The sequence below is a fragment of the Bactrocera dorsalis genome, chromosome 4, assembly GCF_023373825.1.
Source record: "Bactrocera dorsalis isolate Fly_Bdor chromosome 4, ASM2337382v1, whole genome shotgun sequence".
NCBI classification, from domain to species: Eukaryota; Metazoa; Arthropoda; class Insecta; order Diptera; family Tephritidae; genus Bactrocera; species Bactrocera dorsalis.
Window position 1 is genome coordinate 49790943 of NC_064306.1, and position 13179 is coordinate 49804121.

The 13179-nt window shown below is 36.1% G+C and overlaps 2 protein-coding genes across 3 annotated transcripts in view; one reads left to right on the forward strand and one right to left on the reverse strand.

The window, feature by feature from the left end:
- The window catches only part of LOC105223172 (LIM/homeobox protein Lhx1), a 158458-nt gene extending 146368 nt beyond the window's left edge, over nucleotides 1-12090 (reverse strand). The window contains exon 1 of one of the 2 annotated variants that reach the window (XM_049454112.1): nucleotides 9757-12090. In XM_049454112.1, the coding sequence (XP_049310069.1) occupies nucleotides 9757-9799 (43 nt within the window). In that variant the 5' untranslated portion in view covers nucleotides 9800-12090. The remainder of the gene's footprint in view (nucleotides 1-9756) is intronic. The other variant, XM_049454113.1, reaches the window with a different exon arrangement.
- Nucleotides 1-13179, forward strand: part of LOC105222794 (uncharacterized protein DDB_G0284459) — a 482380-nt gene that overhangs the window by 232323 nt on the left and 236878 nt on the right. Inside the window, exon 2 of the mRNA XM_049454104.1 lies at nucleotides 1635-1796. The gene's annotated coding sequence lies outside the window, so the exon portion shown is untranslated. The remainder of the gene's footprint in view (nucleotides 1-1634; nucleotides 1797-13179) is intronic.

Consider the following 13179-nt stretch of genomic DNA (forward strand, 5'->3'; position numbering starts at 1 on the left):
GCCGCCGAGTATGCGCTTGGTGAAGCGTGATTTCTTCCAAGCGATCGAATACAAGGATTCTGAGTTTTACTCGTACTCCGTTTATGGCCTCCCCTTTGATTGAGGTTGCGAAATGCGCAGCGCGGCGATGACCACGGCAGCAGCTTAGTTGACTTCCAACCGACAGGCGGCTGGCTCGCGTAGTAATTGCATTGGAATCATAAAAATAATGCTGCAACTGCGGCAGCCACAGAAAAGTAGGTGCAACAGCAGCTAAAACAACAACAACGCAGGCAAAGCACAACAGTGGCAATGGCTTCAGCACAAACATAACAACATATAGTATATGTTGCAATGGCTTCAGCAAAGTTGTCTTTTGTTGTTGCTGCTTAAATTGTTGATGTTGCTTAATTTGTTGTTGTTGTTTCCACAAGTTCTTGTTCAAATGCTGGTTGCCAAAGTCAGCGCTATTATTCTGGCTACTTGTTCATGTTTTTTTTGGTTTTTTTTTGTCTGCTTGTTCCTCTTTTATAACGGGTGATTTTTTTGAGGTTAGGATTTTCATGCATTAGTATTTGACAGATCACGTGGGATTTCAGACATGGTGTCAAAGAGAAAGATGCTCAGTATGCTTTGACATTTCATCATGAATAGACTTACTAACGAGCAACGCTTGCAAATCATTGAATTTTATTACCAAAATCAGTGTTCGGTTCGAAATGTGTTTCGTTTCGTTTTTATCGACAAATTTTGTTCAGCGATGAGGCTCATTTCTGGTTGAATGGCTACGTAAATAAGCAAAATTGCCGCATTTGGGGTGAAGAGCAACCAGAAGCCGTTCAAGAACTGCCCATGCATCCCGAAAAATGCACTGTTTGGTGTGGTTTGTACGCTGGTGGAATCATTGGACCGTATTTTTTCAAAGATGCTGTTGGACGCAACGTTACGGTGAATGGCGATCGCTATCGTTCGATGCTAACAAACTTTTTGTTGCCCAAAAATGGAAGAACTGAACTTGGTTGACATGTGGTTTCAACAAGATGGCGCTACATGCCACACAGCTCGCGATTCTATGGCCATTTTGAGGGAAAACTTCGGACAACAATTCATCTCAAGAAATGGACCCGTAAGTTGGCCACCAAGATCATGCGATTTAACGCCTTTAGACTATTTTTTGTGGGGCTACGTCAAGTCTAAAGTCTACAGAAATAAGCCAGCAACTATTCCAGCTTTGGAAGACAACATTTCCGAAGAAATTCGGGCTATTCCGGCCGAAATGCTCGAAAAAGTTGCCCAAAATTGGACTTTCCGAATGGACCACCTAAGACGCAGCCGCGGTCAACATTTAAATGAAATTATCTTCAAAAAGTAAATGTCATGAACCAATCTAACGTTTCAAATAAAGAACCGATGAGATTTTGCAAATTTTATGCGTTTTTTTTAAAAAAAGTTATCAAGCTCTTAAAAAATCACCCTTTATTTACCAGCATCATTCTCACTGCCGACTTATTTGAGGTTATGTTTGTTACGTTTTGCATTTATTGCAAATGCCTTATCATGTTTATACTTATTATTTTCTATTTATATCATCTATTTTGCTTTATTGCTATTTCTACATTTTTTACTAATTTTTTTATTATTTTGTTTATTTTCAGTGTTCTGTGTTGTGTTGTGTTCTTGTAGTGATCAGTAAAGGAAATGGGCATAAATTGCTTACAATCGAGTCCGTAGCTCGAGTTAAGTTGCAAGTGCGGTTTGCAAAATGTGTTTTTATAGTGTTGTTGTTGCAGTGGCAAGTCAATTTGATGGATTTGTGGGTGAGTGAAAACCATTACTTAAAATGTTACTAATTTATATTTACATAAATATACATATAACTTTATTAAATATTTTTTAATTTTTTGATAATATTAAAAAAAAAATTAATTCATTTCAAATTTATTAAAAATGTCAAAACAAAAAAATGTTTCTAAATATTTTTGGCTCGAAAATTTGGGTATAGAAAAAATTGTATGCCTTTTCAAAATCATTTGTTCAGCTCAATATTTACCATTAATGAATGTATTGGTATATCGAATGATTTCAAAAATAGTTTTTTTATATTTTTCTCAAAATAAATTTCAACATTTTTCTCAGAATATTTTTTTTAGATTATTTTCAAAATTTTCTTCAGAATTTTCAAATCTAAAATATCAATATTTTTTTTACTCGTAAAAGGGGTATAGAAAAAATTATATGCGTTTTCAAAATTATTTGTTCAGCTCAATATTTACCATTTATGAATGCTTGGTACATCGAATGATTTAAACTTTTTTTTTTGTTTTAAATAAATTTCAACAATTTTCTTAATTTTTTCTTATTATTTTTTTCTAAAAAATAATATTTTTTCTAAATTGTTTTCGAAATTTTTTCCAAAATATTCAAATTCATAATATCAAAATTTTTTTAACAATTTTTTTCACTTCTAAATGAGATATGGAAGAAATTGTATGTTTTTCCAAAATTAAAAAATTTTCTCAAAATAAATATCAACACTTTTCTCCAAATGTTTTTTCTAAATTGTTTTCGAAATTTTTTCCAAAATATTCAAATTCAAAATTTTTGTTTTTACCCGAAATATTGGTACCTAAAGTTGTAAGTTTTTCCGAAATTATTTGCTCAGCTCAATATTTACCATTATTCGATTTGAATATGTGTATTTTATATTTTGTAAAATAAATTTTAACATTTTTCTCAACATTTTTCAACAATTTTTTTTACTCGAAATATTTGTATGAAAAAAATTTAAAATTTTATTATAGTACTGCTGAATTCTTTGAAATTACTTCAAATCGTTCATACCTCAAACATTGGTGTTTTATACAAAATGTTCTAAGAAACTGCAATGATGTTTTGGAACTGAATTGCAGCTTCTCTCTTGTGATGAATTTTTCACTGAACCCTAGTATAAAAAAGAGCATGATTATGGGCATATGGGAACAGCTTGAGTATTCGTTGTTCTGTTTAGCATATACCGTTTGTATAGCCTTGAATTTAGTTCACATATCTTTCAGTATGAAAACATAAAAGTTAAGAAATGTTAAAGAGTTGGTTGCGTTTGGTTGGTAAGTCTGGTTGATGGTTGATACTTAAGGACTTGACTTGTAATTCAACTTCAAAAGAGTGGCTGCGCCGAAGCTATATTCTTTAAATATGCAATTTTCATAGTAAAAATGGGTATAGAAGAATTTTCATCCAGCTATATAGTGGTGTGATCAAAACAATTTGTTCGAAATTTCTATCGTTACCTTGGACAATAATCTATGCCAAATTTCGTTAAGATATCTTCTTCGATGAAAAAGTTTCCATTGAAGAACTTGATTTTTATAGGTCAGTTGGTATGAGCGGCTTTTTAGCAAGAGAAGACCGTTTGCTAATTTTTAGATCCACATCTCAAACCAAAACTCCCATCAAACGGGTAAAGGCGCGGCTCAACATAACCCACAAACAGTCTGTCCGCAATTGCATCCCAAATCCATTGCAACGTTTGCAGCCTGTCCGTTTTGCAAACCAAAATTCCGATTGAGTGCAATTGAATTCGCAGTGACGTGCGAATCGGCTGACCGACTGACGTTTAGCCGCTGCAGATGCATCAAACTTGCTGCCTGCTGTCGTCTCACATAAACGCTGTCAACACGATGTTGCACATTTGGCCTAATCCCTCAGCGCAACGGCCGAAAGCACGTCTACAATGTTGCAAGCCTCCTCGCGAACGTTTAATCTGCAACGCAACGTTCCAGCATTTGTGCCACATGATGCAAAGCGGCGTTTTACTGACGAGTTGCTCAGCGAAAACTGCGAGGATCTGCCACTGGCGCTGCCACTGTGACGAGCCATAGAAGCCTCTATTAAAATAAAAATGAAATAAATGGTCAACGCAAACACTTTACTGGCATTTTAGCTGCCACTTGCGTTTGCAACACGGCTGACAGAGTGACCAAGCCACCGACTGCCTATTAATTTCAACGAAAATGACTTCTCACATCGCTGCACAACTCATAAATTCAGCTTACAATTTAGAATGGATGGATATGCCATTGCTGCATTGTGCATTGATGCGCGCTGCTGCCACACTGTATGCCAACCACCGCCTACCGCTTGCCGCATGCCGCACCGGAACGCATGTATGTTGTAGGTGCTCAAACGTGTTTTGCGGCAATGCTGTTGCTGCAGGCCAACTAGTTTAATGTGGCAACAATTATGAGTCAACACACCACCACCTTCGCCACTTGTGCAACGCTTGCAACAATGCCACAAAAAGCACTTGAAATATGCCCTGAATAGATATTTTGCACTATTAGGGCAACAACAATCAATGAATGCCCTTTTGCTTGTTGCTGCACATTTGCTACGTGTGGCAGCAATTACAGCAATTGCAAGTGACCATTGTTGCTGTGCTGTTGAGTGAGTGCTGTTGAAATTGCAAAGTCACGGCCCATCAATTGGGCCATTGCTCGTCAGCTGCTGCAATTGATGCGGCAGTGTGGCATCAACACGCACATTTCCCACATTTCTCATAATGCAACCAACTTGCCACACACACACAAATATTCATACACACTAGCGTTTAGCAAAATCGGTGTTCACATTTCCATGGAAGGTGGTTGTGTGGCAACACCGCCAACTTAACCTCCGTTTTGCATTGTTATTACTTTCGGTGTTTTTGTACGATTTGTTCTTGCTGTTGCACTTTTATGGCCCTTCCTACTGTTTCCCATAACTCCTTCGCTGCCATTAGCTCGGCTTATGAAATTGTTGCCTTTCGTCGATTTCCTTTGCGATTTTTCAAGTGAAAAATGTGAGATTTTACTGCTGATGCCTGGAAGACTGGATGCCTGACTGCCTGACTTGCTTGCTCAGTCTCCTGCATTTGTTGTGCCTCCTGCCGCTTACTGGTAGTGTTTTTTGTTGGTTGCCACCGCAGCGTTGCACTGCGGTTTTATGTTGCATGCACGTGACTGCATGCTGTTGGCAGCATTTAACACCTATTTTAGCAGTGTTGTTGTTGTAATGGTAGTAAAGCTGCTGAGGCTGTGATACATTCGTATACTCATTTTACATAATAATGCTTAGTGTTGCTGTTACGTCATTGATTTGTTACAGAAATCATTAAATTTCTTGAAAAAATATTTTGGCGGATGCAAGACTTGAAAATCCTGTGAGTTGCGTTTAAATTATTTGTAATCGTTTCATGCAAAAAAATTAGGTGATATTTGTAGATATATTCTGATCAAGGAAATTAAAAAAATTAATTGTTAATTTTTAAAAACTGTTGTTATTTTTTTTAATTCTTGAAAAAAAGATGATTTTATTTTTTTTTTATTAATTTTTTTAATTTAATTTATTTTAATTAAATTTTTTTTCTTTTTAATTGTTTACAGAAGATTATTTAGTTTTTTATTAATTTTTTTTCATAATTAATTTTCTTTATATTTTCTTTAAAAAAATATTTTATTTTTGCTTAATTATTATTATTTTTAATTTTGTTTCTTTTTTATTTATTAGTATAATTTTTGTTTTTACTTTAAAGTATTAGTTTTAGTGCTTGGCTCTTATATATTATGTTCACCTAATTAATGTTCAATTTTTGATTCTTTAATGTTGAAACTTTTTCTATTTGTGTTTTTGAACCATTCTATTTTATGTTTTTCTTAACTTTTTTAATATTTTTTTTAGTTAATAGTTTTCTTTATTTTTTCTTTTTTTTAATATCTAAAAAAATTTATTTCATTTTTTTTATTAATTTTTGTTTAATTTAATTTATTTTAATTAATTATTTTATGTATTGTATTGGTATAATTTTTTTATCTTAAAATATTAATTTTTATAATTTAGTAGTCCGTATATATTGCGTTTAACTAATTAATGTTGAATTTCTAATTTGTTAATGTTGAAGCTTTTATATATTATTTTTGATTATATAGAATTAATTTTAAATTAATAAAAAATAATTTGAAACCCTAAATTTGATTATTCGTTAATAATATTTTGTATAGTACGATTATGATATGCCCTGAACAGGCTATATTAAGTTTCTAACACCCAGAACAAAACGTCTTGACGAATTCAGTCGTTAATGCGTCATGTGCATCTGTAAATACGCCCTTCAGTTTTTGAGATATCGATCTGAAATTTTTTCCACGTCTTTTTTTCCACAAAAAGCTCTTCAGTTGTTAAAATTGCCATTATCGGGCCACTATTTCATAAATCTGCCATACAAACTTACCGATCACAGTCAAGTGCTTGTATGGAAAACTTTTTCATTTGACAAGATATTTTCACGAAATTCGGCATGGATGATTCTCAAGATAGTTCCATAATCTCTCAACAAATTTTTCAAATCGGGCCATTGTAACATATAGCTGCCATATAAAATGACCGATCAAAATTAAGCAAGAAATATTTTTATGGTGTTTTTTTTAAGACTTATATCTCAAGTTCTTTAAAATGAAGTATATAATTTGTAGTATAAATTTATTTAAAATTTATTACTCGAATTTATTTGAAAAAATATATATATTTCGCGGTTTTTATGTATTGGATTGAGGCCCTATGCGCCAGTGGGAGATACATGAAGTGATGATGATGTATTTGATTATAGTTTTGGCAGAAGCTTGGGCTACTTAAAATTCAGTTTTGAGATTAAAAAAAATTATTATATTTTTAAAAGTTATTTTTTATTTTGAAAATTTTTTCTAAATTTTTTAATTGCTTTGTAGCTTACTTGTGTTTTACTTTTTTTAAATTTGCTCTCTATTTTAAAATTTGACTTGTTGTTGTTTTTTGTATTTTTTTTTTCAATAATATTTTATTTATTCCGCGTATATTAAACGGACAGAAAACGAAACAAATAAATATTAATCGCGATAATTACTATAACCACCTTTTTAAAATTGTTGGATTCCAAAGTTTACCAACAGGTGTTTTTATATGTCGTGTTGAGCACAAAATTTATGTTAAAAAATTGTATTAAACACGCTTTTCAAAATAAGCATGCAAAATTCTAACATCTGCCACAATGAAATCTGAAATTTACATTTTTTTACATTTATTTACCGCAACATTCGTCATATAATCCAAAATATATAAAATATCCATACTAATCAAAATAAAATGTCAAATCTACGACCAACTGCTGACACAAGCACTTTTTTTATTGTTTTTTCATCTTACGTTTCACCAAAAACTTTCGTTTGCGACTAAAAAGTTCGCACAAAACTCTTTACGGCAAAGTTGGTAAAACAACAAACAAAATTTATACCACAGCAGCGCTGCATGTGTTTTCTTTTCGAAAATTAAAACAAAAACAATGAAATTCCTCAAACACAATAAAATACATGAAAACACCGCAGCAAACATGCTTATGCCACTGGCACACTGGCTGTTCGCCATGCAGCGGGCAGCACGAAACGGCGAAAAATGTTGGTAAACGAGGACCAAGTTCAAAAGTTGGAAAAACTTTTCTTAAAAACTTTTTCGCAATGCACGTTGTTGTTTTGGTTATATTTGTTGTTGTTGTTTCTATAACACAATATTGTTGTGATTTTTTATTGCTATTGTTTTTGTTGTACTTGCGATTTGCAAATACAATAAGCTCAAAGTTTATTTTTGGCATTTATTGCACATAACAGGAAATATTTTCTTGAATTTTTTAATTTTGTTTGTTTTAAGTTTTTTTATTTTGAAGAAGAATTTATCATTGTAAAATAATCGTCGCTGAAGAAGATTGAAATAATTTTATCCTTAGAATAAGTGTTGCTTTAATATTATTATTTTTTTTGGTTTTATAAATTATTATTTTTCTTTTATTCATAGAGTTTATATGAAGTCTGAGTTTTGTCAACATTCATTTTCAGTTTTTTTTTTTATTTAATTTGTGGTAAGGAAATTTTGGTGATGTTTTTATGTTTATACACATATTCTATCAGGAAATCGTTGCTTTTGAGACTTTCTAACATTCTTCAAAGAGGGTCGAGTCCTTCTATTTATATTCGTAAAGCAAAATATCTCTTCTCATTTAACTAACTTTGCACTGTAATTAACCCAGTCTTCGTCAAAACTGGACTGGACGTTTTCATTATTATATTAATACGAAAGGAATCCCGGGCATGAGCACGTTCTAATGACCGGATACGGAAACTATTTTAGTGATACTTCGTTCAAATTTTCTCCGATAAACGGACAAGAATTCATACATATAAATTGTCAAGAGAATTATCAAGAAAATTATGTACACTTTGTAGTTCTCGTTTTTTTTCTAATTTCTGTTAATTTATGGAGTTGTGCGACAGTTTTCTTAAGAACAATACCTAAAATGATCACAGCAAACAAAGTTATTTACGATGGCCCCGTCCGGTGGCTAATGGGAAACTAATGGAATAATTCTCATTCAGTCATACCTGTCTGACAGTGGCTCGCATTTATTAGTTCAATCAAAATATAGTTTTGAGTTACAGCTTCTGGCTCTAAAAATACATTTTGAATACTATTTTTGCCACGCCACCATATATGAACATCTCCTTTAACCGGACAATGTGGTGGCTTGTGTCCGGTTATAAGGAATTCCACTGTATTCATTGTCTACATTAATGTTCCATATTATGCAATTATGCCAGCTTTCTTTAAATCGTGGAAACACATCTTAAACTTAATTAAAGGGATTGCCTTTAACTCAGCGTTTTTTTGTTTTGCCTCTTGTAAATTGAAACTCTGTAAGGATTTTTTTATTTTGGGAAATAGGACAAAATCACATCGAGCCATGGGCATCGTTACTTGTTTTTGACCAATAATTCTCGAACAAGCAACGAAATGTGAGCTTCTGACAGCAATGAAAATGGCTAAAAATTGTATAGTACTTTAGCGGCATATCAACACACTAAAAAATTGGAAATTGGATTCTCTAACTCGCTACATTTTAAAATTGCTGTTATTTTCTAAACATGTCCCAGGGTAAATCGTGAGTTTTGGTAGTACCTCCCAAGAAATTTAGAGATTAAATTGGGTTGGGGTAGTGCTCCATACTTATAAGAAGGAGATGGTCTCCTTTAAATCGTTTTCGAGTTTGGAAAACAGCAAAAAAAAAACAAAAAATGTGTTTTAAGGCGTTTGCTCTAATTTTTATTATCTTATCGGCAAAAGATTTCAAGATCCGCCATAATTGGCATAGCTGCAAATAGTAAAAAATTAAATGGAAATGTTTAGTCACTAAACCATACCCTGCGACCTAAAACTAACGTTTTGAGCCTTAACTGAAAAGATTCTTTGGATTTAATAGCTACATACATACACAAAAAACAACTAAAACCTAACTTGAACAAAGGCTAGTTTATTTGCTGCATCGGTTAAGGATTTGAAATTCAATATTGTTTTTCAAAAACCGACCCTGTCAGTGGGAATGATACATTTTTTCGAGTTTTCTCATCAAAGGGCAGATTATATTAGATTTGTAGATTTGTATTTCCTGTCTGACGGCAAGTTGCATTAAAAATTTTCTGATAATTATCGAAACATGAGATCGACCTTTGGCCAACGCAGTGAAATTGAATATAATCGTAGTAAAACTTTTTTTGTAAACATGTTGAAATTATCGCCTTAAAATGTTTGTGATTGCCGAATTAATTTAATTTATTTTCAATTTTTTATTTTGTTAATTAATTTTTTTTTTTAATATTCATATTAAAGCTCCTAAAACAGACACCCATTTTTATAACAAAATATTAACAAATTCCTCATACTCACCGATATTATGTTGATTATTGTGTAAAACCGATCCGAACGCCATTAGATCCTTAACCGATGGTGTTCTTGAACCGAGCGCGGCAAAACCGTCGCCCAGAAATGACGCCAGCGCGACAGCCCTAAGGGGCGTTTTCGATAATTCGGTTAAAATTTTGTAGCTTTCGCTTAACACGCCGCCGCTGTGGCAAGGCAAATTTGCCGTGCTGCTACTTGCTACACTTAAACACTTGTTTGTTGCTACTGCTGACGCTTAGTATGCCGCTGTTGTTGTTGTTTTTGACGCTTAATGCACTTGTCACTCTTGTTGTTACGCCTGGCGCTGCTGTAAGCTACACTATAACTTAGTTAACTACAAGTGTTGTTGTTGCCGACGGCGTTGCACATGAAACACTTTGGGAACAAAGAAAATCACACACACATGTATATAACTGAGAAGCAGTGTATTTGCCACACAAACACGTTGTTGTTGTTGAGGACGCGAATTTGTTGTAAATTATGTTGGGCCAGCAACCGACGCTGTATGCTGCCGCGTGGGACGTGCGCGCGCGTTGACGCGCTAATGCAGGCAATTAATAGCCTACTTTTAGGCGATGAGCCAAGTATACGCTAATTAAGCGACACTGGCTGACAGCGCTGACCATGAATGTGTGTTGTAATTTTTGTTGTTTTTTTTTCGGCAGTTGGGCGACACACTTCAACTGTTGTAGCAATTGCAAATAGGAGCGTTGAAGCAACAGCTGCTACTGCAACTTAAAAACACACACACATATATACACCAAGTGTTTACTTTACACCCACAATTATAATAACATGCACACGCGACTGCGGCAACGACAAAGGCTTTGTTTAATGGTGTTAATTAGTGCGCGTGAGCACAAGGAGGCGCCACGGATGCTGTTTTTTGCACGAAAAAGGGTTTAATAATGACTTGACTTTTGGCTGCTGCAGGCCTTTTTGCGAGCGCCCGAACGCGCGTAATCATACACAAACACACGCGCGCACAGGCACTTTAGTTAATTTCAATGGGTACACTTGCACTTTCGTCCACGCGCCGCTCTACAACACGCACCTACATCGACGCGGAAGCAAAGGCTCAAGGCGGACTGACAGACAGGCAGGCAAGGCAGGCTGTTATCGTGTGTGCCAGTAGCTGCGTATGCAGTGTTGATTTTTCCCGGTGTCGCGGTTGTCTTATCTTCGCACAGCTTCGAGCCTTTTGTCGGTGTGAAACTCACTTTTGGCACTTGACAGTTGTGATGGACGCGCCGCGTTTGTAGGCGTGCGCGCAGCTGTTGATGGGTTTTTAAAATGTGTAGCGCTGGGTGGGATTCAAAGCGCCTTAATAGTTGCAAGGTTGCTCTGTATGAGTTGCGGTTTTAAAATATAAATTTTTATGGAAATAGAGAATTTTAAATATTTTTTAACTGTCACCATATAACTTTTCTATAATTTGCAAATGACAGTCCTTTGTTGTTGTTAGCGTTCACGCGATGTCACAGCAAAGGCCAGTTTTTTTCTAGCAAATCTTATTGGATGACTGCAAAACTTTTTCGTAAATTTTCCGCACTTTTAGTTTTACAATCTTCGTCACTTGAAGCGCATTGCGCGCGATATCACCTGCAGATAATGTGTCAACCGTCAGAGGCGGCTAACAGTAACATTGACAGCTCTTTTTTGGCACAGCGCCAACCCACAATGTGAGCAAAGCCAGCTGCTTTTCGCTTAGAAACAAAAATATTTTATTTGCGCTAATTTTTTCTTATTCACGAATCACTATTGTTGCTTTTACACTAAGCGCGCGCGTAATATTCCCAAAAAGGCTTAACGCGCTATATGTACTATTTGTTGCGCGGCGGAACGTACCGTTTGACTGAAATCGTTTAGCGCACGTAAATAATCCGTATTGAACAGACGCTAAACCAAACCAACGAGCGTACAACGCGAACGTCGAGAAGAAACTGAAGCCTATACCGCGCGGAGCACACTCAACGGCAACGGCGGCGACGGCGACGATGATGGGAACAGCCACGACCACCGACCGAATCAGACACGATGCGCGGCAGTAGCACACACACACAAAAACACATGCGCGCACAAGCAATTCAACAGCATGGCGAGCGGAGCGCACCAACCACTAGCGGCCAGTAAGCAATAAGAAATTTTCCTAAATACATACATATGTATTACTGCTGTATGCATGTAAATAGCCTGCGAACAGCTGCTGCTGCTGCCAGCAAAGAGCAACAACGCGCAACCGGTTTGCCAGCCTCCTCAACCACTAATAATCACACACACACTCAGGCAAACGCTGGCAGGTCGCGCCACCCCAAAACGCAACAAAAGTACGAACAACGTGCTCTCTGAGCGCCTAACAGGCCCTGCACTCGCGCAAACAGACACGCGCTCACTCGCTCGTTGAAAATTGGGCGTATTCGTTAACATGCGCGCAAGAGAGAGTGCACCAAGGCAGGCAGTTATTTCCCCTGCATTCGCAAATGAGTACCTGCTGGTGTATAACGCTCAATTATAAGTCGTGCGCGCTCTTATGCTACTCATAATAAGAAGCGCGCTGCCTGCATGTGAGCAGTGCAACACTGTCTTATGCTGTGTAAGGCAGTATTGCGCACTCGCTCCCACGAAAATCGCAATGGAGTCTGTTGCTGACACTTTTGGGATGTGTGTTGCCGGCATAGAGCGCGAGTGCTAACGACAGCCCCGTCGCCGCCAGCCAAAAGCAACAACAATGTGTAAATACAACAACTGCGCGCCGTGAGTGTAGTAAAAGCAAAGTGACTTGGAGAGCGTTCTGCAGTGAGTGTAGCGGCGTTTTGTATGGTAAGGGGGCGTTGCTAAGCAACTGGTTACGCTCAGCGTAAGCGATAAAAGGCGGCACGAAGGACGCGCTGGCACTCAGCGTTTTTTCTTCATTTTTTTTTTATGACTGCCTGACGGTGTATGCAGGTGTGTGTTTGTATGTGTATGGGTAGGTGTGCGTGCGCTGTCTCCTGTCGGAGGAGTTTGTCGAACCAATGGCATTTTTCAAAGTGACATTTTGCTCTTTGCGCTTCTTATTGTCGACAGGCGCTACCACATGCCGCTGTTGTTGTTGTTGCTGTTGTGGGCTTGTTGCCATTGTTATTGTAGTTGACTGCTGTTGGCTGTGTGCTTTTTCTTCCTTGCACAACAAGTCTTTGCCTTTGTTGTTTTTCGTTTTTTTTGTGTGTGTTTTGTGTTTGTTTTCTCTTTGCTCTGCTTTTATGTTTCTCAACTGGTTGCTGTTGTATTTACTTATATTGTTGGTTTTGTTATTGTTTAGTGTGTTTGTCTTTTATTGTAAGCACAACTTCGGCTTATCAACTATCGCCTTTTGTTGTTTTTGTTGCTATACGCTTATTTTTGTTAGCTGTATAGTTGGTAGTTTTT